The following is a 26,101-nucleotide window of genomic DNA, read 5'->3' as shown; positions in this document are numbered from 1 at the left end:
ACCGGGGATGCAATAGTGAATACATAATCACATGGGAGTGCTGCAGTTCACTGACATGAATTCAGCCATAGACTGTACTGTGTCCCAGGGTATCACATAAGCAATAGACAGGACCAAGCTTGAAACTGGGACTGGGGGAGTGGAAGGGGTGAATGTGTGAAGTGAAACACATTGTCAGGGAACCAGGCAAGAAGATACTAAGGACTTGGTCTAATACTTAAAGAAGACATTTAATTAAGAACCACAGAGCCACAATGGGTATTGGAGAGATAGAGAAATTGAGGCTTTCTCAATTTGATCCAGGGGCTTCCCAGGGAGCACAGTGATAAAGAATCTGCCTGCAAATGAAGACACAAGAGACGTGGGTTTGATCCCTGGGTCGGGAAGATCCCCTGGAGGAGGAAATGGCAGTATTCTCGCCTGGAAAATCCCATGATAGAGGAGCCCGGCGGGCTGCAGTCCATGGGGTCACAGAGTCGGACACGACCGAGTGACTAAGCACAAGTATGATACAGAATGATGGGAGAATTGACACCTCGCTCCAATTTGAACAGAAGGAGAGGCAGGATCAAAGTCCTCCCTGTCCAGGCAACCCTCCCTGACCTTTACTATTTTTAAATGGTTCCTCCTTGTTGCCCAAGGACAGCAACAGCAACTTCCTGTTACTGTGTGTCTAACAGGAAGGAGTGGGCAGTAGAACTCAAGATGGTGCTATCAGTTTCTGCTGAGACAATATGATCAAGTTTTCTGGACAATGAGAACCTAGAAGGGTGCTGAACCAGTCTGAGGGGAGAGGTGAAGAGAGTGGCAGAGAAAGATTCCAGGAGGAAGGAGGAGTTAGCCGGTTTGGAGAACAGGAGCGGGAAATGAGAGTTCAAGGCAGTAGGAACTTGCACAAAGGTTCAAGGCCAGGAAAGGAAGCCACAGAGAGCTCAGGATGCAGAGCTTGAGGGGGAAATGCTGAGAGAGAGAGAGGGACCATATTGCAGAAGTTGGTAGGGGGCAGATCATGAAAGGCTTCGCAAGCTCTGTTTGAACATCTCCTGAGGCCAACAGGTAGGCATTGAAGGCTTCCTTCTAGCAGAGGAGAGGACAGGGCTTGCTTATCAAATCCTGAGAAGCTCTACTTCAAACCCAAAAGAGCAACAGAAGAGCAAGGAGGTGCTAAGGCAAGGCCCAGGATAGCCCTCCCACATTAGCCAGCTCTGAACTGGTGAAAACCACAGATGGCATCTCTCCCTGGGTGCCCACCCTCTTTTCTAGCTCCCTCCCTGCAGGTTCTTGTTCCCCCTGGGCTGTCCACAAGCTTCCCAGGACCCCCATGGCACTATCTCACCTAGGATTCTGTTTCCTGAACCTGTAACAAGCTTCTAACCCCTCACTCTACTCCCTGCAACTTATTCACTCAACAGGGATTTAGTAAGTACCACCCACCAGTGTAAGGCGTGGGGCTTCCCAGGTGGCGCTAGTTGTAAAGAACCCATCTGCCAATGCGGGAAACTGGATCCCTAGGTTGGGAAGATCCCCTGGAGTAGGGCATGGCAACCAACGCCAGTATTCTTGCCTGAAGAATCCCCATGAACAGAGGATCCTGGCAGGCCATAGTCCATGGGATTGCAGAGTCAGATGCAATAGCATTTGAGTGTAAGATGCCATGCTAGGTCCTGTGGAGATAAAGATGCAAATATCCAATGGTTTCTGCCCCATAAGATAAAGTCACACTTTTTTTTTTTTTTTTTTGGCCAGATTCCTCAAGGCCCTGTTTTCTGCTAAGGAATGCTAACAAAGGGACAAGCCCAAACATTGGACTATCTTAGATACTTACCAGGCTTCCCTAGTAGCTCAGATGGTAAAGCATCTGCCTGCAATGCAGGAGACCCGGGTTCGATACCTGGGTCAGGAAGAGCCCCTGGAGAAGGAAATGGTAACCCACTTCAGTATTCTTGCCTGGAGAATTCCATGGACAGAGGAGCCTGGTGGGCTATAGCCCACGGGGTTGCAAAGAGTCGGACACAAATGAATGGCTAATACACAGAGTCGGACACAAATGAATGGCTAATACACAAGCAAGATACTTACCAGTAGTCAGGCTTTGGTTCCATTACTTAAGTTCCCTGGGGCTCAGTTTCTTCATACAAAAGGTAAAGGAGTTGGGCTAACTATTTTGTAGAAGGGGTTCCTTGAACCCTGGAGTCCTCAGATGCAGCACCCAAGAACTATTCTCAGTATTAAAGTCTAATAGAAATCACCCATTTGAAAGTGGTATCAAATCACACCATCACTCTGTAACAAAAGTATTTATGTTGATCTGTATTAAATTCTGATAGGAATTATTCAGTGTGATAACATAGGTATTTCCTGCAAGAAAATCCTAATTGGCAGCCATACATGGCTGATTATCAAGAAGGGAAAATGAATCATTTTTAAAAAATCATGTTAGACAAAAATATTTCAAAACATGGGGGACAAGGGGATGAAAAGATTAGGGCTAGGCTAGTAAATAAAGTCACCTCCAGCTCTAAAAATCCTGTGATTCTAAGCTGATAAATGAAATATCCTATTATGTTAATTTATTATACTTACCAGGTAGAGTGAGCATTTTAAAGGAAGATGTCTGTAAGGATTTGGGAATAGGCATACTGTTCCTCATCCTTCCACTTTAGATGTCTGTAATCTAATGATAAAGCTAATGGTGAAAATTCCAATTTGGAGAGATCAGAATTTTAAGGCCATCCTTCCACTTACATCGATGACCTCCTTAAAGTGTTAGCTTAGTGACTCTCCTCCCCTCAGCCTGGGCCCCTGAAGTCTCAGGAACACCCATCACTGTTTTGAAACTTAGCAACAGTACACGTTGGCACTGCCTTCACTGACAGGAAAGCAGTCAGCTCCCATCAGAGACTTGCCCTCAGAAGATTTCAGGAAACCCAACCCTTTGAGGACAGTCTTCTTACACACTTTCTTCAGTGACTGTAGCTCTCAACACTTCCTTTACACTGGTTTTAAATCTAACATCCTCGGTGTGCAGAACCTAGGGGGCCAAACCCAGACAAATGCCTTTCTCTAAGTCTCCCCCTGAGTCTCTACTATTCAGCTCCATCACTAGTATTAGCCATGCCCTACACCTCAGAGTTGGCTTGGCAGAGCTTTGCTGGGGAGTAGGACAGCAATGCCATACACTCATGAGAGGTGCACAAGCAAATGGCATAAGACCAAGGTCTTAGCACAGTTAGCTTTGGGGCACTGAGGGTGGGACTCTCAACTCTTGGTAAAGTGGGAAAGATGCGGAAAAGTATGCGTGTGTTCGTGCTAAGTCTTCAGTCATGTCTGACTCTTCGCGATCCTATGGACTGTAGCCTGCAAAGGTCCTCTGCTCATGGGATTCTCCAGGCAAGAATACTGAAGTGGGTTGCCATACCCTCCTCCAGGGGATCTTCCAGACTCATGGATGAAATCAGCATCTTACATCTCCTTCATTGGCAGGTGGGTTCTTTACCACTAGCCCCACCTGGGAAGCCCAGGGAAAAGTATATACCCATTCCCAAATCCTTCAAATAAAGCTCTTGTCATCAGTGAGATTTCTGGATAACTCTGGCTCCAATCAGCAACCAGAATACTTCACTGTAAAGGCCTGAATGTTATAAAATTAAAATATGATGAAATCTTTGTTCTAGAAATTTTCACATAGATCCAAGACATGACTTCAATATCTTAAACTGCCTTCAAATCTCTTATTTTCCTCTTGGAAAGGTCTCTTCAAGTGTCTCTCTGAAAGACTTCAATTCCACTCCTCCTACCCCAAGATCTAAAGGGTTGCAAAAGAGACAGTTTGGTTTACTCAATAATCAGATTAAGAAAGGTATCCTAACTCATGCAGGAGAGGAGGAACTTTGAATTGAAGTAATCTGGGGATTAAAACATGTTGCTACTCTCTTGACTCAAGATGGAGAAAAGAGTAGAGGCTCAGAAAAAGGGTCCAGTCTTAGGACTTGTAAGTCTTAGAAACTTGTAAGGTGGAAACCGGAATCTGCTGGAGGCCCCAGCTTCCAAGTCAGTGATTATACTGACAGGCCTTGTCTTAGATATGCCCTTTAATACGAGGAGGAAACAGGCACTCATTTGTCTTCTATGGGACAACTAGAGCCCCTATACAAGCAAGCAGGGCTGGAAAGATGGCACAGGAGCACGTAAAACCCGCTTGCGGGCAGGACTTGAACACACCCCAGGAAGCCCACGCCCACCCATCCGCGGACCCGCCTCCGATACAGCCGCTTCCGGTCCAGAGGTGGAGCGACCCCACGCTCCCGCCGCGCCTGCGCAGGAAGGGCGGATCGTCGCGCGGGTGCAGTGCGGCGGTCACAGGCTGACTGCCGTGGGACGAACCTCACTTCCCTTAGTGTTGGCCCGGGAGAAGGAACGATGGTGCTGGATCTGGATTTGTTTCGGGTGGATAAGGGGGGGGACCCAGCGCTCATCCGAGAGTCGCAGGAGAAGCGCTTCAAGGACCCGGGACTGGTGGACCAGCTGGTGAAGGCAGACAGCGAGTGGCGACGATGTAAGTACCGGGACGCGCGGAGAATCCCCGGAGCGTATCCCCAGCTTCATCTCTCGGGTCTCCTGTACTTCCACCCTTCGTTAAGACTCCCTCCCAGGTTGCGATGGCTCCGAAGCTCTCTGTCCCCCTCAAAACGCATCCGGAACCTGGATCATCCCTCTTTCCCCCTCCGCCGGGGCTATGCCACCTTCCTTCCCGGCGTGCTGGGAGCCGAGCGCTACTTCTGAGTCTGGGAATGGAGCATGGCGCAGGCGCATGAAGAGCTGTCAAGTCTTCCGGCGGCAAGGGTAGCTAGAAGCAAGCCTGGGCGGGAGGTTTGGAGAGTTCCCCTTTCCGAACACTTGTCTTTGGTCGCCTTCTGTCTTTTTCTCATCTTCAGCGAAGTCATAGTGATCTCTTTCTCTCTTGATAGAATCAAAGGTTTCAACCTGAGTCATATCTACAGCGCAATAGGTTTACTCCGTCCATATTGGAAGCATTTTGGGACTGAGGCCGCTTCTGGCTAAAAACAGTGATCCCGGAGCCTTGGGGAAGGGCTCCCCCTGAGCTGTGGGCAAACCTTTAAGAACCGAGAATAATCTTCCTTGGTAGATCAGACATGGGCATAGGGGTGTGGTGAAGCAAGGAAACGCTTGTAATTATTGAGGCTGTTTAATTGTGATTTGTGGAAATTTTCCGGGAAAGACATTGGCAGACTTGCGCTAGAACCTGGAACTGGACCGGACATCCTTCATGATGCTAAATAAAACCGTAGAACCCTCTGCCTATCAATCTGCCTAGACTAGCCGGGATAGTCACTAATTGGCCGGATGCTGTCAAGCACGTGATTTATTCTGTCTGATGCAATAGGTCTGCAACCAGCTAGAGAGCCAGGTTTATGATAGCTCACTGCATAGGCAGTCGCTGTCCAAAAATACGGTGGATTTCTGTTAGGAAAGTTAATTTTTCCTACATTTTAGTGTCACCCATGTAGGGAAGGAGTTAAAGGAAGAGTTGGTAGTATGAGGATATTGGTTACCAGGAGAATATTTGTTTAGCTCAGGTTGTCTGCTGATTCTGGTGGTTTGTTTGACTGTGAAATCCCACCACCTGAATCCATATGTGAAGTTTTGAGTTGCAGCTGAATTGAATGGGAGGGAAAACTAGTTTGGACACTGTTTACTGAGTCAGATGTCAGAAATATCAGATTTTATATCAGTCTAGCCATTGTAGCTCAGACTGTAAAGAATCTGCCTGCAATGCAGGAGACCCAAGTTGGATCCTTAGGTCAGGAAGATCCCTTGGAGAAGGGAATGGCAACCCACTCCAGTATTCTTGCCTGGAGAATCCCATGGACAGAGAACCCTGGCAGGCTACAGTCCATAGGGTCGTAGAGTTGGACGTGACTGACACTGCTACTAGCCATTGTCCAGTTGCTGAATGACTTCAAATGTGTTTACCTAATCTCTTGGGTATAATGTACAGGTCTTTTGGAAGTTCTGTCTTGTACCTGCGGAGTGGGTATGTGGTGAGGGGATGGATTCTTCAGGGACAGGGTTGTGTTTTGATCATCTGTGTGTCAGTACCCAGGATGTACGTAGACATATGTGTGTGCTAAGTCGCTTTTGTTGTGTCCGGCCCTTTGGAACCCCATGAACTGTAGCCCTCCAGGCTCCTCTGTCCATGGGATTCTCCAGGCAAGAATACTGGAGTGAGTTGCCACGCCCTTCTCCAGGGGATGTCCCTGACCCAGGGATCCCACTGGGGTCTCTTGTGTCTCCTGCATCGGCAGGCAGGTTCTTTACCACTAATGTCACCTGGGAAGCCCCTGCATATACATATAAGATATACATATACACATGTGTACATATAATCCCAGTACCTCTCACTGGACCTGGTCCTTCGTAAAGACTTTACAAAGGTTTGTTGAAGTCTGTGTTCAGGGCACCTATCCATATGAAAAGTGGTTCATGTAGTTTATTTTCTACATACCTATTGATTTGATTCTTTTCTAGTTGACATCCCTAACCAATAGTCTCTATAGCTAAGGGGAGTTAATGATTTTTCCCATTTCTGGCTGCTCGAGGTGGACATTGAGGGATCTTGTTTCAAGATTCTTTTACATCTGAACCTCTGATCAGAAGTTAGGGTTCTTCTATCATTAACTGCAACAAGGAGTTGCAACTCAGAGCCACATTAAGAACTCAGATCATGTTCCCTGACTGAGGACACAGCAAGCTTCATAAGGCCCTCCATTACGACTATACCGATATGTCTGCCTGTAGACCTCCGAGGTCAAGGGCTCTGTGTAGAACATAAAGCTGGTATGACTTGGAGTCAAAGCACCATATTGGAGTTTACTACATCTCTTCTAACTTCAAGGATTTGAACTGTGATTTCTGCTTTTATTTCAGAGTAATATAATGAGGATACATTTGGGAATATAATGGGCATTTGTCTTGACTACTTCCAAAGTCACTAAATTTCCATGTATCTTGAAATCATCTGCCACTAACTGCAGGAAATATCAGTTGAAGTTGTTATTTCTTCTCAACCCTATTGCACTGCCTTAAACCAGGCCCTTACCACTGGAGTAACTTTCTGTTTCCCTTTCACTCCAGTCTCAGTTTGTTCAGGCCCACACTTGGGACATGTGATCCACATATGATATTTATGTTGTTTTTTATATACGGCCTTTTAAAACTAGGAATGGAATTGCTAGGTCGTAGGGTAGGCACATGGTCAGATTTCGTAGATAAACCTAACGGTTTTCCAGAATGGTTAAAGTAATTGATCCTCCCATAAGCACCATGTAAGAACTCCATTTGCTCTACAATCTTGCCCTTGATATTGGCAGTTTTTTTTTTAATTTTAGCCATTCTGGTGGATATATAATTGTATCTTGTGGTTTTAATTTACATTTTCTTGATAACTAAAAATATTGAGCACCTTTTCATATAGTACGTGTCAGCATTTGGACAGCCTGTTCTGGGAGGTATCTCTTCAAGCCTGTTGACTAGTTTTTATTTGAGTGTCTTTATTGTGTAGGAATTCTTTATTCTGTATACAAGATCTTGTAGATTACATGCAATGCGGATATTGTCTCCCAATCTATGACTTGTCTTTTCACTTTCTTTTAGTGAATAGAAATTCTTGATTTTAATAATGTCTAATTTATTGATTTTTTCTTTTATAATTTGTGCTGCTTATGTTCTGTTTAGCAAATCTTTTCATATCCCAAAGTACTGAAAAGATTTTCCTTTTTTTTCCCTAGAAGTTTTATCACTTTACATTTCACATTTAGGTAGATTTATCTCATTGATTTTGGTATATAATGTGAGATAGGGGTCAAAGCTCATTTTTTAATGTGGAATTCTAACTGCTTATGATAAGATGCAGCCAGGTAGGAAAAGAAGGGCACGTCCTTAATCTGATAATAGATATTTATTAAAAATCCATAACTAACATTATTCTTTTTTTTCTAACATTATTCTTAATGATGAAGTATTGAATACTTTACTCCTGAGGTTGGGAACAAGATGAGGATGTCTGTTGTCATCACTTTTCATCAACATCATGTTAGAGGTTCTGAACAGTATGAAATAGGGCAATAAAAAGAAAGAAAAGATTGGAACAGAAGTAAAACTGCCATCTGCCATTGTTTGCAGATGACTTGTTAGTTGTGGAAAACTTGAACTACTAATATTAAATAAATTTAGCAAGATCACTGTATACAATATATAGAATGAATAATGCTGTTTATATATACAAGTAACAATTAAAAAGCATCTGATACCTACAAGTATATTTAATAAATGACGTTCAAGATCCCTCCACTGAAAACTACAGAACATTTCTAGGAGAAGTTAAAGATAATGAAGGAACATGCTATATTCATTGATTGAAACATTCTGCATTGTTATTGTTTTTTAATTGTCATATTTTTCTTTTATCTCCCAGCATCTTGTACAGTGTTTTCTTTTATATTCTCAACACTTAGCACAGGGCCTTGCCAATAGGTGGGATTAAATCATTAAAAAAAAATTATAAGTAGATATAGATTTACAGAAAGTTACAAAAATAGTGTAAGAAATCCTTCACTGTTTGCCCCATTGTTAACACCTAATGTAACTGATACAATATCAAAACCAAGAACTTGACATTTCTACCATCCATAGAGCTTATTCAGATTTCACCAGTTTTACATGTACTTGTTTGTGTGTGCCTGTTGTTCTGTGTGAATTTATTGTATGTGTAGATTATGCGAAGAGTTGACTCACTGGAAAAGACCCTGATGCTGGGAGGGATTGGGGGCAGGAGAAGAGGATGACAGAGGATGAGATGGCTAGATGGCATCACCAACTCGATGGACATGAGTTTGAGTAAACTCCGGGAGTTTGTGACAGACAGGGAGGCCTGGCGTGCTGCGATTCATGGGGTCACAAAGGGTTGGACACGACTGAGCGACTGAACTGAACTGAATTGAGATCTGTATAACCACTGACACACTCAAGATACACAACTGTACCATCATCACAGAGATCCCTTGCTAGCATCCCTCAGTATTCCATTCCCTTCCCCTGCCCTGTCTAACCCCTGACAACCATTAATCTGTTCTCCATCTCTGTAATCAGTGTGAATAAGTGGATGAGAAAGAAGTTATATAGTTTGTACTGAAGTTAAGTTTAAATTTAGTTTAGGTAAACTTTGGCACAACTTTAAAAGAATAGCCATATCTAGGTGCTGTCTCATCTCTTTGTTGTTCAGTCACTCAGTCATGTCTGACTCCTTGCGACCCCATGGACTGCAGCACACCAGGCTTGCCTGTCCTTCACCATCTCCCATTGCATCCTTGTCGTCCCCTTCTCTTGCTTTCAGTCTTTCCCATCATCAAGGTCTCTTCTAATGAGCTGGTTCTTTGCATCAGGTGGCCAAAGTATTGAATGAATATTCAGAATTGATTTCCTTTCAGATTGACTGGTGTGATCTTCTTGTAGTCCAAGGGACTCTAAAGAGTCTTCTCCAACACAGTTCAAAAGCATTAATTCTTCAGCGTTCAGCCTTGTTTATGGTCTAACTCTCACATCCATACATGACTACTGGAAAAACCATAGCTTTGACTATGCAGACCTTTGTCAGTAAAGTAATGTCTCTGCTTTTTAATATACTGTCTAGGTTGATCATAGCTTTTCTTCCAAGAGGCAGGCATCTTTTAACTTCGTGGCTGCCGTCAGCATCTGAGGTGATTTTGAAGCCCAAGAAAATAGTCTGTCACTGTTTCCATTGTTTCCCCATCTATTTGCCATGAAGTGGTGGGACCAGATGCCATGATCTTTGTTTTTTGAATGTTGAGTTTTAAGCCAGCTTTTTCATTCTCCTCTTTCACTTTCATCAAGGGGCTCTTTAGTTCCTCTTTGCTTTCTGCCATAAGGGTGGTGTCATCTGCCTATCTGAGGTTATTGATATTTCTTCTGGAAATCTGATTCCAACTTGTGCTTCATCCAGCCCAGCGTTTCTCATGATGTACTCTGCATGTAAGTTAAATAAGCAGGGTGACATTATACAGCCTTGACTTACTCCTTTCCCAATTTGGAACCAGTCTGTTGTTCTGTGTCCAGTTCTAACTGTTGCTTTTTGACCTGCATACAGATTTCTCAGGCAGCAGGTAAGGTGGTATGGTATTCCCATCTCTTTGAGAATTTTCCAGTTTGTTGTGATCCACAGAGTCAAAGGCTTTGGCATAGTCAATAAAGCAGAAGTAGATGTTTTTCTGGAACTCTCTTGCTTTTTTGATGATTCAACAGTTGTTGGTAATTTGATCTCTAGTTCCTCTGCCTTTTCTAAATCCAGCTTGACCATCTGAGAGCTCTTGGTTCACATACTGTTGCAGCCTGGCTTGGAGAATTTTGAGCATTACTTTGTTAGCATGTGAGATGAGTGCAGTTTGTATGGTAGTTTGAACGTTCTTTGGCATCGCCCTTCTTTGGGATTGGAATGAAAACGGATCTTTTTCAGTCCTGTGGCCACTGCTAAGTTTTCCATATTTGCTGGCATATTGAATGCAGCACTTTAGCAGCAGCATCTTTTAGGATTTGAAATAACTCAGCTAGAATTCCATCACCATCAGTTTGTTCATAGTGATATACTACGTTATACTACATAGTGATGTATACTACTAAGGCCCACTTGACTTTGCACTCCAACATGTCTGGCTCTAGGTAAGTGATCACACCATTGTGGTTATCTGGGTCATGAAGATCTTTTTTGTATAGTTCTTCTGTGTATTCTTGCCACCTCTTCTTAATATCTTCTGCTTCTGTTAGGTCCATACCCTTTCTGTCCTTTATTATGCCCATCTTTGCAAGAAATGTTCCCTTGATATCTCTAGTTTTCTTGAAGAGATCTCCAGTCTTTCCCATTCTATTGTTTTCCTCTATTTCTTTGCATTGTTCACTTAGGAAGGCTTTCTTATCTCTTCTTTGCTATTGTTGGAACTCTGCATTCAGATGGATATATCTCTCCTTTTCTCCTTTCCCTTTCACTTCTCTTCTTTTCTCAGCTATTTGTAAGGCCTCCTCAATCAGCCATTTTGCCTTTTTGCATTTCTTTTTCTTGGGGATGATCTTGATCACTGCCTCCTGTACAATGTCACAAACCTCCGTCCATAGTTCTTCAGGCACTCTATCAGATCGAATCCCTTGAATCTATTTGTCACTTTCACTGTATAATCATAAGGGGTTTGATTTAAGTCATACCTGAATGGTCTAGTGGTTTTCCCTACTGTCTTCAACTTAAGTTCATGATCTCATCTCTGGTCGTCATTTTACCTGTCCAAAGCTAAAGACATATTGCTGCTAAAGCTTAGATTCAGGAGGTCCAACTTCTGCTAATCAGAGTTAGACTGATGAGTTGCAATACCATGATGTTAATTTGGGCCAGAGTACCTATGCAGGCTGATTAAGGCACAAAAGAAAACAAAATGTAAGAAATTGAATTCTTCTCAAGGCTGTCAGATGAGCATTGAATCAAAGCAAAGGAAGTTAACCATTTCTGGCATAGAGATGTAGAATCTTAAGTGTTTGGGAGTGGAAACTTGACTGCCTTTTTTCTAGATCCTGGTGCATACCACATAGTTTTCCTTAAATGAATTTAAGATAATTGAACAGGTTATAGTTACATAAGTAATTTACAGGTTTCTCAGATTTGTTACTTTATTTACAGTGGTATCATCCAAGTTATGATACTTTTTAATTTTAGTCCCAGAATGGCCTTTTCACTGTCACCAAATGCTAGGGAATCCTAATGTAATCACCAATATATGCTGTTTATATTTGGGGCTGTAAAGCTCTAAGATTTCACAACTTCATGAGGCACATCATTTAGTTCTGCCTGCAGTTTGGCCTTGGGCTGAGATCAGTCCCAAGGAACCATGATTAGGAATGCTGCTGCTGCTGCTAAGTCGCTTCAGTCGTGTCTGACTCCGTGCGATCCCATAGATGGCAGCCCACCAGGCTCCGCGTCCCTGGGATTCTCTAGGCAAGAACACTGGAGTGGGTTGCCATTTCCTTTTCTAATGCATGAAAGTGAAAAGTGAAAGTGAAGTCACACAGTCGTGTCCGACTCTTCGAGATCACATGGACCACAGCCTACCGGGCTCCTCCGTCCATGGACTTATCCAGGCAAGAGTACTGGAGTGGGTTGCCATTGCCTTCTCTGGATTAGGAATGAGGTATCTTAATTATGTGCCTGTCTTTGGTACATTCTTGGGTTCTTTATTCTTCAGGCAGATTTCGGGCAGACAACTTGAACAAGCTGAAGAACCTATGCAGCAAGACAATTGGAGAGAAAATGAAGGTAAGAGAACTCAGTAAGGGACTGGAGAGCTTGAGCAGAGGTATTTAATCTTATTCTTAGTTAATACATAATTTCTAGCTTAGTGTTTAATTCTGTGTGCTACTGGATTTCTTACCAAAGAGGGAAAGTTATTTTATTTTTTTTCAGTTTTTTGGGTTTTTTGTTTGTTTGTTTTATATATATATATATATATATATATATATCTATATATATATATATATATAGCTATTATTTTTTTTCATTCATTTTTATTAGTTGAAGGCTAATTACTTTACAGTATTGTAGTGGTTTTTGCCATACATTGGCATGAATCAGCCATGGATTTACTTGTGTTTCCCATCCTGAACCCCCCTCCCACCTCCCTCCCCATCCCATCCCTCGGTCATCCCAGTGCACCAGCCCTGAGCACTTGTCTCATGCATCCAAGCTGGACTGGCCATGTGTTTCACACTTGATAATATACATGTTTCGATGCTGTTCTCTCAGGTCATCTCAGCCTTGTCTTCTCAAAGAGGGAAAGTTATTTTAAAAAGAAGGGGAGGAAGGCAGGAAGGGAACTAAAAGGCATTTTCAAGAACCAGTGACTCCATCTTTGGTCTGCAAGTATGTTTTAGTCCGTTCTGGCTGCTGTAGCAGAGTTCCACAGACTGGATGGCTTATAAACAACAGGAATTGATTTCTTATAGTTCTGGGGGCTGGAAATCGAAGATTAAGGCACCAGCAGATTGGTGAGGGCTCACTTCCGGGTTCATTGACAGTCTTCTTGCCGTGTCCTCATGGCGGAAGGAGCAATGGACCTCTCTGGGGTCTCTTTCATAAAGATCCCATGACCTAATCACCTCTGACGGACCCCACTTCCAAATACCGTCACATTAGGGATTGGGTTTCAACATGTGAATTTTGGAGGACACAGATATTCAGTGTGTTGTAAAACAAGATTCTTGCCACACAAGTCATTCATTGTCCCTTCTGTTCTTAATAATGTGAATTCCACCAGTAATTCCTTCCAGTTATTTCTTGAGCTCAACCTACAGTGCCAGAAAGGTTTTCCTGTGGTAGATTTCAGATTCTTTATCCCAGCTCTTTAATTAAAAGAACACACTGATGTTGAGTCCAGATCCTAGACTTTGATTTATGAGACTTCAGGCAGGTTAACTTCTGAGCCTCGGTGTTCTTGTCTGTAAAATGGCAATTCTAACACTAACCTTTAGAATACAATTGTGAGAACTAAAACCTTTTAATACAGAAAACCTGGCACAATGCCTAGACCGTGGTAGTTATTTAGCCATTGAGAGTAGCAGTGGTTGGCAAGTAGTTACTGGCCTTCATCCAAGAAAAAATTCTTCCTGTCCTGAAGAATGTTAAATTTCAGCTCAACTTTGTTTTGGCAACCAGATCGGTTCATGTTTTTAATCTTTCTTCAAAAATACCCTATTAGCTCTTTAATCATTTTTCAAAAAAACATGTTAAATGTAAGCCATAGTCTATCTTGTTTTTAAGTTGTAAACCTCAAAAATAAACCAAAAAATTATGAAATTTAGGAACCTGAACCAGGAAAGATCATAACAAAAAGATTCCTTTGGATTCCGACACCTTATCCTTCATGATATTCTGCATCCTTCTCTTTAACACTGTTTTGTTACACTTTCAGCATATGACAGGCTATAGAAATTGACATGGATGATAATGGTACAGTTTTCTTCCTGTGCTGAAACCCTGGACACTAAATCATTTGCATGTCAGGGACACCATAATAATGTTAATTTGCATATATACTTTTGCCTAAATGTTTTTGGGGGCATATATACAAATAGTGCCAACCAAGTATTTTTCTTACCAAGAAGATGGGAGTATTTTCATTTGCATTAACATTCTTAGATCCCTAGCTGCTGGTCCTACAAGGAGTGTTCTCTCTCGCTGTCCATTGAAACAGTACCAGCGGTGCTTCAGTTTGTAAAGCACCTGAAAGCAGTCAGAATCCTTTCACATACATCTCATTTTGGTTTTGATCTTTGCTGTAAACCTGGAGTATAGGTAGTACCTTTGTTAGCCCTGTTGAAAGGGTAGGAAGTCCCTACCTAAGGTATTGAAAGGGTAGGTATTTCCTAAATAAGAAATACCCTTCCCAAATAGGCTTAGGAAATTAAGGAGCTTGCCTAAAATCATGCCATAAGTTAGTTGCAGAGCCAGAACTTGAACTCAGAACTTGAATTTGCTGCCCTGAGGGATTATCAAAGAGCAAGAGAGCCTCAGCTATCTCAGCTACCAAATGGAACATCTTGAGGTTTAGGCCATTTTTTTTTCTACCTTGGTAGTCTATGCTTGTTCTTATCAAGACTCATTCTGATACTGTCAGACTTTACAAATTTAAAGATGATTTTTCTTGAATCACTGAAGGGTATGAGTTGGGTTTTGATCGAATCCTGACTTGTATGGAATGTCTAATGAAAGTGAAAAGTGAAAACTGCTCAATTCAGTTCAGTCGCTCAGTCGTGTCTGACTCTTTGCAACCCCATGGACTGCAGCACACCATGCTTCCCTGTCCATAACCAACTCCCGGAGCCTAACTCAAACCATAACCCATCAGGCTCCTTGTGCTTTTAATTCTCCAGGCAAGAATACTAGAGTGGGTTGCCATTCACTTCTCCAGGGGATATTTCTGACCCAGGAATCAAACCTGAGTCTCCTGTATTCTTTACTGCCTTAGCCACCACGGAAGCCTAAATCTTTAGAAAAACATGATTTCTATGTATTATTTTATTTATACTTACAAAGCAGACCCTAATTCTTCTCAACTTATTTTTACATGTGTTTTCCTGAGGTCTTACAGGTCTTGTTATAATGGACTTTGATAATATTATTTATCTCCGTTTAGTTTAGGAAGAATTTGATTCTTCAAATTATCTTCTACTTAGCTCTGGGCAAAGTTTAAAAATGATGATTTGGTAGAATATTGTGAAGAAGGGTGAGGAGAGAAATCAGAAGGGAAAAAAATCTAGTCATGGGTACACCCTTACCATTTTGCTAAGGCACATTGGTTGCTTTAAACTTAGTTTTGAATTCTGTGGCTTTTTTCCTCAAAAATTGTGTTTCTTTGGCTTCTTGATACTTCATCATCCCATCCATTTTTATCCTGAGCCTCAGGCCTAAGGGCTGGGTTTGTTCTTAGCAGGTAGACGGGGATTCATAAATTGATACATAGGCATCTGCCCACTGCTGGCCCCTGACCAGCACTGAGCATTTTCACATGATCTTGGGACCATAACACTCTGTGTCCATGTCAGACATTTTTCTTCTCGAGTTCCTGATACTGTCAACACTCTGACCCTGATGGGTTAATCTATCTGTCCAGGATCAGAAAGCTAGGAGGTGGCAGAGTGAGGACTTGAAATCTTGACTTCTTCTAATTTACTGATGTTTGTCCCATCTGTTGCCTCTTTTAGAGACTCTAGGTTATGTAGAATTCTGTGATTAGTTTATATGATGCATTAGTGTGGTGTGCACTTATAAAACTATGTCAGAAATGTTCTAATTAATTTTTTTCCTTTCCTATAGAAAAAAGAGCCAGTGGGAAATGATGAATCCATTCCAGAAGATGTATTAAATCTCGATGACCTCACTGCAGACACTTTAACTGTAAGTTATTGTCCTTTTCTGGACTGGGCTTGTGTTCTTTTATCTTAACTTTGTTCCTGGATGAGCAAGTCCTGACACTATGCTTCATCCAGCATTGCTGCATTCTTGAATTTCTGCAGCTGGGATGTAGCCTCATCTAGCTTGTTAATCTTGATACTTGAGTATTAGAGATGAGATAGGTGGAGTGGAAAAGTCAAGATTAGGAAGACAAAAAAAAGAGTAGAAAGAGAAGAAAACAGGAGCTGAATTATGTTTGATTTATATAACTCCATTTCTACAGGGTCAGGAATTTTTCAATTTATTGTAATTCAGTAAATATTCACTACATTGGGCCTAAAGCAGTAATTTTCAAGGTTTTTAGTCACTGAACACAAAACCTGCAACACAGAAGCATGACAAGAGGATAAACACAAAAAAGCAAAGTTGCTGTGCTTAAAGGGCTCACTTGGGGGTGCTATTCCTGACCTGCCCTACCTGCTAAGGGTCTCCCCAAGAAATCAGAGTACACTTTGAAACCCCTGCAGTAAGGAGTACAAAATAAGTTTAAGCCAAGTTCTCTTGTTCCTAATAAATTTGCACTTTTTCTAGAGAGCAATTAAATGTGTAGTATGTTGGTTTAATCAGGACACTGAGAGGTGCCCTCAGAAAATGCATGGCTGCTTCTTGTGTGGCAGAAACGAACACGACGATGTAAAGTAGTTATCCTCCAATTAAAAATAATAAAATTTAAAGAAAGAAAAAGGAAAAAAAAAGAAAGAAACAGGAAAGTACAAGTTAAGGGAAAGAGCTCTTAAAGAGTTATGGTATTAACGCTCCTGAGATACATGGGAATAAGAGGAGTGGCTGGAATTTATCCATCTCTGCCTTAGGCACCCTGAAAGAAAATGCCAGTGGATTTGTCAGGCAAGACTATATATATCCCGGTGTGAAATGACTCTCAGTTCTTTGAAAGCCTCCAGTGTCAATTTTGAAAATTGTATCGCAAGAGTTGTCACTAGAGCGCAACAGGGTTGAGGCAACAGAATTTGTTCCCTATCCGGTCCGCGACTTACCGTGGCCTGGGGCGGGCTTGGCCTTGTTCACCTACAGAGCCTGAAAGTCTCTCAGATCAAAAAAGTCCGGCTTCTCATCGACGAAGCCATCCTGAAGTGTGACGCCGAGCGGATGAAGCTGGAGGCTGAGCGGTTTGAGAACCTTCGCGAGATCGGGAACCTCTTGCACCCGTCCGTGCCCATCAGCAATGACGAGGTGGGCGTCGGCGCCACAGCTGGCGGCTGCCGTGCGGCGCCCCTCTCCGCTGGGAAAGCGGCGGGCTGGGAGGCGGGCAGCGAAAGCTGGCACTCGCGGTCTAAGAAAAGCAGGCTCTTTGTGTGTTTGCCCTGCCCACCAATTGAGAACTGTGAGAGAGTCAGATCCCCGCCTGATTGGGAAATAGCAGGGACAGCAGGTAGGTGGAGACTCCTGGCACGGAAACCGCTCCTGAGTCGGGCTGCTGCCCCATCCGCTGCTTGTTGCCCATGGTAGCAGCTTGCCTTGTGGGAGGGATCTGCAGAATCAGCCTCACCCCTCACCCACACCCTGCTGGGAAGCCGCAGGTTGAAGGGAAATCTGCATGATAAAAGTTTCCTGCTGAGTGGGAGCTTCCCCAGCACAAAGCGGCTCAGAGCCCAGCCTTTGTTCGCTGACACCCCAGCCTTGGCAGGGCCCATCTGTGCCTCTTTCATTCATTCCCTGGAGAACCGAACATTCAACTCATTGAGGGCTGGGGTGGCAGACTCGGGAGGTCAGAGCCCGGAGCCCGCCCTCCTGTGGCCCCAGGACCAAGGGAGAGCCTAGGAAAAAAGAACTCTACATTCTCCTCTGTACCCCAGGCAATGAGGATTGTCCAGGAGAGGGTTTTCCCTGTATAGGATTTTCCAGGAGTCATTTGAAAAGGTTAAAAAAAAAGAGAATACTACAGATCTTTTGGAAAATCATGATTTTAGTTCCATGGCTAGAATTGCTTCTAGGAATTTAAAAATTATTATTTTTCTGTTGAAGACAAATTCTGTAGCGAATTCCCTTCTCTAGTGCCAGTACACAGGGGCCAAAACCTAGTGTCTGAGTTAAGCGGGGACATCACAGAGCCCTGGGTTGTTCTTGGAGATTAGGGTTTGGAAAAATGGAGGCTGTAGACTTAAGAGCTCATGCATCTCTCTCTCCTGGTCTTATTTCCTTAGGATGCCGACAACAAAGTAGAGAGGATTTGGGGTGATTGTACGGTCAGGAAGAAGTACTCTCATGTGGACCTGGTGGTGATGGTAGATGGCTTTGAAGGCGAAAAGGGGGCCGTGGTGGCTGGGAGTCGAGGGTACTTCCTGAAGGTAAGAGTGAGGTTGGTTATAAAGATTGGTTATAACCAGTGAGGTTGATTATAAAGAAAGAACTGCAGAAGACATAACCCACTTAAAGAGGCCAAACATCTGCCTTTCTATCATAAACTTACTGGCAATTAGATGCAATTCTCTTTCTAAAGCAGGAAAGTGCTTATCAGGATTCCCTGGGACAAAAGCCACTAAATGATCCTCCATAATGAATATATGTTTTGTTGACTGAATTAGAACAGTCTCTGCCTTTAAGGAGCTCAGTGTAATTGGACAGTCAGACAAGTAGCATTAGTGCTGTGGTGTGAGAAGCCCAGGGTGCTGTGGGAATGGATGGGCAGAGGCAGCAAACCCAGATCATCTGGGACAGAGGGAAGATGCCTTCAGGAAAGCCTTCCCAAAAGGACATGGTAAAGTCATTTCGAAAATACTGTCCATATAGGTTTGTTTTGCATTTACAAATAAGTCCAATGTTTTAAGACTTTGCTCAAGGAAACTCCCATGTACCTTGGGTGCATAATCCTTTTCCTTTGATTTGTATCTTAGAGGGAATGCTTTTCAGATGATATGCTGAGCTCTGGTGTCAAGAAAGAGTCTCTTGAGTCAGTTGTTGGATCTGCAGTCTTTGCGGCCTCCCGTGTGCCCCCAGTTGCCTCTGGGTGTAAACACTAGCAGATGAACATGATGGTGGCAGAACCCAGTCACACAGTGCTGTGTCTCTGCTCCCTTAGGGGGTCCTGGTATTCCTGGAACAAGCACTCATCCAGTTTGCCCTTCGGACCTTGGGAAGTCGGGGCTACATTCCCATTTATACCCCCTTCTTCATGAGGAAGGAGGTCATGCAGGAAGTGGCACAGCTCAGCCAGTTTGATGAAGAACTTTATAAGGTGAGTAGCCTGTGGCAGTGTACCAGAATCTCCTTAAGGTAAGAAGTGTAATTTCGAAGACACAGCAGTGCTCTCCAGCAAGACTTCCTTGGAGGACGGAAGTGTTATGTATAGTGGCTGTTGAGCACTTTGGTGGCTAGTGCAACTGAGGAAGTAAAATTTTAATCTTAATGTAAATGATTACGTGTGACTAGTGGCTACCATTTGGACAGTCCAGATGTAAAGTCTATTTTTTCTTTCCCTACATGGTTTATGTGATGCACTGAAATTGATCTTTAGCACCGTGAGCTTAGAAAAGAAGCTCGTAGATTATTATTAAGCTTGGACAGAAGGAAATTGCCCAGGTGGCTGATCTTCCCACTCCTGACCCCAGACAGGAAGCTTCCATGGGGGAGATACACTTTCCTTTGGGTGAATGTAGCTTCCAGTTTATGGCTCTTTCTCAACCATGAGGCATCTCAGGGTGAGCCAGAGGATTTGAGTTGAGGTACAGAAGGTCATTCTGAATCAGTCAGCGTTAACATCCGCTACCGCTCCCCTCTCTGTGCCCAGCACTCAGAATTTCTGGTGTCTCTACTGACGGCTGCCCATCACAGCTGAGTTTACTTTTCACTTGTCCCTCTCCTTCAACACCGGTCCATCAGGGGTGGAGGGCTGGGAGAGGGACTGTGTTCCTGTTGGCTATTTCCTTCTTAAATCCATGTAGGAAGTAGTTAGACAAGTGCTCCTGGCCTCATCTGATTTATCTATTTAGAGAGATAAGTTTACTACTCAGAACCTTCCTCCCACTAGGTCCTGTTGGTGAGTTCAAAGTTATGTTTTCTTTCAAGATGCGGTGGGAAACAAAATGCTCTCCCCAAACATTAATACAATCTTGGGGCCCTCCTCTTCTTCCTTTTAATGAGAGGAACCTGTGTATTATCAGATGGGACCTCTTTTATCTTTCTTTTTTTTTCCTCTCTTCTCAACCCCCAAGATTGGATGAGTGATCACTGACAGAATTTCAGAAGTAGATGCCCTGCAGGTAACACCAGTGAGAAGCTTATATGAAGGATTATGAGAAACATTAGATAGCAGGTGCTCCCTGTGTTCCCTGCATTCTCTGTCTCTTATCCAGATGCTTCTTGGATCCATAGGCAGGGAGAATCACAGATCTCCATATAGAGGAATTGGGGCTGGCACTTCTTATCCCATCACCACTGTTTATTAATTCTCTAGAGCGGTGCTGTCCAGCTGAACTCTCTGTAGTCGTAGAAATGTTCTCTGTTTCTGTCCTATCCATGCGGCAGCCACCAGCCACGAGTGGCCGCTGAACACTTGAAATGGGGTTCATGCAAACCCAGGAGTTAATTTTTAATTAAAATAGCCATATGTGGCTACTGGCTGTACCATATTAGACCACAAGCTCTATTGTTTTTATGTTGTCTATGAACAGCCTCACACGGGGCTAAGTTCCCACTGTTAGTTAGCAAAGTAGTTTCCCAGATTTCCAAATGCTGGCCCAGAAGAAGTTTGCTCTCCTCTTTTTTAAAAAAATATTTTCATTAAATACCACATGACAAAATTTGTAAGTGGTGGTGGGAAATCGTCTTCTTTCTCATTACCTAATACAGTTGTCATTTTTAATATTCTTTCAGTGCCTTTTTTCATACATATATTATTTTCTCATACTTCTAATCACACTGAATAGATTGTCTTTTTATTTCACATTGTCTCAGAAGCGTTTTTCAGTGTAACTGCATGGTCTTCATAACCATCACTTCTTGTTACATAATATTACATGGCATGGATATAGGCTACTCAACTCTTCCCTGTTGAATATTTAGGGGGCTTCTGGGCTTCCCTGGTGGCTCAGTGGTAAAGAACCCTCCTGCCAATACAGGGGACAAGGGTTCAATCCTTGGGTTGGAAAGATCCCCTGGAGTAGGAAATGCGTATTTATGGGGCTTCCTTTTTTTTTTGCTATCAGTAAGTTACAGTGAACTTGGTTCTGTATAGCTTTTTTTCCTCTTTTGCATTACTTTCTTCAGCTAAGTACCAAAGTGATTCTTCAAGGATTATAACCCTAGATTAACCCACAAGTATCAAGAGAGCAGAGACTATCTCCTTTTGCCCAACATTGGCCAAAAGAATTTGGCTCTTACTAAATGCCTCACAAACATTTGTCAAGTGGATTAATTCATATTGCTACCAGCTCAGGTTTTATTGCATTCCTGCCATCATTGGCCATTATACATAGTTTATAAGTGTTTAATTTATTAGGTAAAGTAAAAACAGTATCACAGGGAATTCCCTGGTGGTCCACTGATTAGGGCTCAATGCTTCCACTGCAGGGGGCCATGGGTATGATCCCTGGTTGGGGAACTGAGATTTCACATGTCACATGTTGCACCCAAGAGAAGAACATAATATCAGAATACTTTATCTTCTTTTTGCATTACTTGATTTCAGGGACCCCATTTTGGACTGACCCATTCACTCCCTTATCTTTTTAGTATCTCCTGCTCTCTCTTGGGCAGAGATTGAAGAAAATTCATCCTCCCTTCACTCAGATCTTCTATGTGGCTTCTTGCTCGAAATGAGGTTCTCCTCCCTCAGTCTTAACTAGTAAACATTACCCTCCTCCCACAGGTGATTGGCAAAGGCAGTGAAAAGTCTGATGATAACTCCTATGAGGAGAAATATCTGATTGCTACCTCTGAACAACCCATTGCTGCTCTCCATCGGGACGAGTGGCTTCGGCCAGAGGACTTGCCAATCAAGTATGCCGGCCTGTCCACCTGCTTTCGCCAGGAGGTGGGCTCCCATGGCCGTGACACCCGTGGCATCTTTAGAGTCCATCAGTTTGAGAAGGTGAGTAGACAGGTCAAGGCGAGGAATGGGACTCTTCTGTTTGTCTCTCCAGGGTGGTTAGTGGAGAAACAAAATCTGTGTTGTTCAGGCCCATCCCAGCCCCAGTCTTTTCTCTTTGCCCCCATCTGTGTTTGTAGGGAAGAGGCTGAGAATCGCATAGTGGAGAGGCTGGAGGACAGACTCAGGAACCAGCTGGCCTGGGTCCAAAGGCACACTCCGCCACTTACCGCTGTGTAACCTGGAACTAGTTGCTTAAACTCTGTGCTGTATCCTCCTCCGTAAAAGGAGGATAATAGTAGTACCTGCCTCATTAGGCTACTGTGAAGATGAAACCAGTTATCACATGGAAAGTACTTAGAACAGTACCCGGCACATTTGTGGGGCGCTGTCTACACCAGCACCAGCAAGGGGTTCTTGCTGCAGCCCCAGCCAGCCCAGTGCAGCCCCTGTCGCTCGCCGGGGGCCCCAGCCCTGCCTGACTCCCAGTGGAGTAGGAATAGGTCTTTGTTGCAAGGATAGCTCCCACCTCAGTGTTCAGTTTATTCACCCCACTCCGTCGTCCCCGTCTCCTCGGGTCTGTCCTTGCAGATAGAGCAGTTTGTCTACTCCTCGCCACACGACAACAAGTCCTGGGAGATGTTTGAGGAGATGATCACCACCGCAGAGGAGTTCTACCAGTCTCTGGGGATCCCTTACCACATCGTGAATATCGTCTCAGGTATCCGCCTCCCTCTCCTGCATCCCACAGACATCACCCAGACCAGTGGGGCTGCCCCACAAAGAAATAGCCCACAATCCAGTTAATTGCCCACGTTAATTAAAATATCACACTCTTCTCCCTTGGGAGCTTTTGGTGCTAAGAATATCTGGGCATGATTTTTCTTCTGGGGATAGAATGTGAATTAAAGAATTCTTCGGGCTTGCTAAAGGTTAGCCTTCTGAAATAGCATCCCTCCCTCATGAATTCTATGGGTTTTTCCTTACAGGTTCTTTGAATCATGCTGCCAGTAAGAAGCTTGACCTGGAGGCCTGGTTTCCGGGCTCGGGCGCCTTCCGTGAGTTAGTCTCCTGTTCTAACTGCACAGACTATCAGGCTCGCCGGCTCCGAATCCGATATGGGCAGACCAAGAAGATGATGGACAAGGTTAGATGGTCCCTGAGGAGGCAGGCAGTGGGGCCTTTTAGCGCAGAGTGGAGCCACCTTATTTTGGCCTTTGGAGGACATCATGGGGAAACCTGAGCTGCTCATGCTAGGCCAAAGAAGGAATCTGCAAATGACTTTTACTGAATCAGGACTGAGTCCTTCTAGATGGAAACCTGAATCTAGCTCTGTTCTACAAGATAATTCTATTTTTTTCTCCTCTTGGTTTTGTTCTTCATAACTCCAGATAAAGAGATATCCCCATTTGTCTACACAGAACAAGGTGGAGGCAAGGTCTTCCTTCTTGTGCAAGAAGGTCTGGGTTGTAGGCTTATCTTTCCAAACCCAGTTTTCAGGCCCTCATCTTTTCCAGGTCAGGGGCTTGAAAGGGGTTGAAAGAAGGAGGCCATTGGGTAGACTGTTCTTCTCTCAGAGGGCCAGCAAGGGCTTGAGTATAACTGCTCCATCTGGGGACCATCTCCTCGCAGGTGGAGTTTGTCCACATGCTCAATGCCACCATGTGCGCCACAACCCGCACCATCTGTGCCATCCTGGAGAACTACCAGACAGAGAAGGGCATCCTCGTGCCTGAGAAATTGAAGGAATTCATGCCGCCAGGTGAGGCTCCCTGCCTTCCTCCTCTCATGCATCTTCCACTCTTGCACCAAGTTTTCTTATTGATTCAGAGGCCCCAAAACTCTGCCTTGTCCTCTGGTGCCAGGCACTGCAAGGGACAAGGTTGAAAAGTAGCCAGTACAGGTATGTTAGTCTATTTAAATGCAGCTAAAATTCAGGCTGCGAAAAGAAAGGAACAGAGGAAAGCAGTGCCCACCGTTGTCTCGTGGAGCTTTCCCCAGAGGTCCCTGGGCTTTGACCCTTGAGGAATGACAGGTTATCTGGTTGACTCTTCCCTTTCAGATCTCCAAGAACTGATCCCCTTTGTGAAGGCTGCGCCTATCGACCAGGAGCCCTCGAAGAAGCAAAAAAAGCAGCATGAGGGCAGCAAGAAGAAAGGGGCAGTGAGAGATGCTGCCCTGGAAAGCCAGCTGCAGAACATGGAGGTCACTGATGCCTGAACATGCCTTTGTCCCCTCCACCAGGCTTCCATTGCATCAGGTGCAATATCAGAGCCTGCCCACAGGCAGGGACGCCCAGCACGCATGCATCGCCCACCCCGTCTGACCGCATTACTCAAAGGGGAACCATTTGCCACATAGTGCAACGTTCTCTTTTCTCATTTGGGCATAGGATTCATCACCAGTGACTGATGAAACCATGTAATAAAGCATCTCTGAGGGAGGCCAGGACTCTTCCTCAGTCTTCTGCCCGGGGCTTGAACCCTGTCTGTGACAGTTCTCCCTGGAACCATATTCACCTCAGCTTGTCCTGCTGTATATAAGGTTGTCCGTGTAGCAAAGAGAGCCTTTGAGGAGGTAGGGGAAGACAGGAATAGCTTTCGTAAAAGCTCAAGGGAAAAGTGAAAGCTTTGAGACTTAGACACACAGGCTTACCAGGCAAGGGCAGGATCCTCCTTTGTAAACGTGCTCCTGCTTTGTTAAAGCAGTTAGGTAGGACCAGCTTAGAGACCTGGGTTGATATAAAAAGCTGCATAGCACATCTGTTCCCTGGGAAGGGCTTCACAGAGAGAGAGGGAGGGAGGCGGCGAGACATCACAGTGGATGAGACTATATTTAATCTCAGAAAAGTCCTTAGATTCAAGACACACGAAACAGGGGCCTTATTCACAGCTGCCTCTCTTCAGTCATCCCCAAATGGGAGACTAACTGCCTGGCAGCTTGTTGCTACAGCTCTAGAGAATCGATAGAGCCCGCAGGATGGGGCTAGTGGGAATGAGGTTGTATTCCTTTCTCTGGAGCTTCCACCATTGGCCTAATGGCCAGTTCACCCTTTCCCTTGGGGAGGATGCTGTTTAGGCTCTTAATTTACCTGCTGCCTTTCATCTGCAATCTACAAACACTTCACTTTAATAACACCTTGTGTTAGTTTAGTGCTTCTCCCCTAGGAGCCTAAAATACCTCCTGTAGATGATCTCTTTTATCTCTGTGGCAGTCCCAGACAGGAGGGTGGGGACATGATTATATCTCTCCCATCACAGGGAAGACCGTACTAGGTGGGTAGGGGAGATGAGAAAACATGGCCACCTGGAAGCCAGGAGTCCTGACTCCTCAGCAGGGCTTGATGCTTGCTGGGTTTCTTTGGCAGGATGAGAACAGGACTCTGGCCTGCCACATGGGAGCTTTATTTCATTTTCCCTAGTCCCAAAGCAGCAACTTCCCCGGGCCTGCTGGAGCTTGCTTAGCACCCAGGAAAGAGGCCATGTGCTTGCTTTTCCACTGGGGGCTTGGGCTGATCCTGTAGATCTTGCTGCTGGAAAACCCTATCAAAACCGGGGCACCTGAAAGGGTGACCCAAATGGCCCTCTTACCACAGGCAGGCTCAGAGCCTGCCTCTAACTCTAACTCTCCAGTTGGACAAAGCCAGGGCAAGAGAACAAAAGAGCAAGCTGCTCCATGTGCTTGGAAGGACGAGGTATTCACATTCCTATAGCCTCAACTATTTGATTTAAAGAAAGGCAGTTTACACAGTGAGCAGAAGGCCGGTTTTGGTCACCACCACACACCGCTCTTGCTTGTTTGAAAAGCCCATTGTACTTTGGGGTTAGAGACTCCAGTGGCCCTGAACACCCCCGCCTAGCCTTAGAGGTCACTGTAGCTTCCTCCTCTTCTCCCCACTCCCACCTTCCTGGCTGCTGGTGCCCGAAACCTTCCACCAGAAGGCAGCACTTTTCTCTGTGGCCCTGAAAGCACTCTGG

The 26,101-nt window shown here is 44.3% G+C and overlaps 1 protein-coding gene across 1 annotated transcript; it reads left to right on the top strand.

Annotated features, from left to right (window-relative positions):
- Positions 1-4,314: 4,314 nt before the first annotated feature.
- On the top strand, positions 4,315-24,568 carry SARS1 (seryl-tRNA synthetase 1). Its single transcript, XM_065907566.1, has 11 exons — positions 4,315-4,555; positions 12,318-12,388; positions 15,944-16,024; positions 17,114-17,272; positions 18,244-18,387; positions 19,119-19,274; positions 21,906-22,127; positions 22,716-22,845; positions 23,114-23,271; positions 23,757-23,886; positions 24,187-24,568. The coding sequence occupies exons 1-11, from the start codon at positions 4,420-4,422 to the stop codon at positions 24,342-24,344; spliced, it is 1,545 nt and encodes a 514-aa protein (XP_065763638.1). The 5' UTR covers positions 4,315-4,419; the 3' UTR covers positions 24,345-24,568.
- Positions 24,569-26,101: the final 1,533 nt, after the last annotated feature.

Source organism: Muntiacus reevesi, chromosome 1 (assembly GCF_963930625.1).
Source record: "Muntiacus reevesi chromosome 1, mMunRee1.1, whole genome shotgun sequence".
Classification (NCBI taxonomy): domain Eukaryota; kingdom Metazoa; phylum Chordata; class Mammalia; order Artiodactyla; family Cervidae; genus Muntiacus; species Muntiacus reevesi.
The sequence above is the reverse complement of the archived record's forward strand: the minus strand, read 5'-3'. Positions and strand labels throughout refer to the sequence as shown.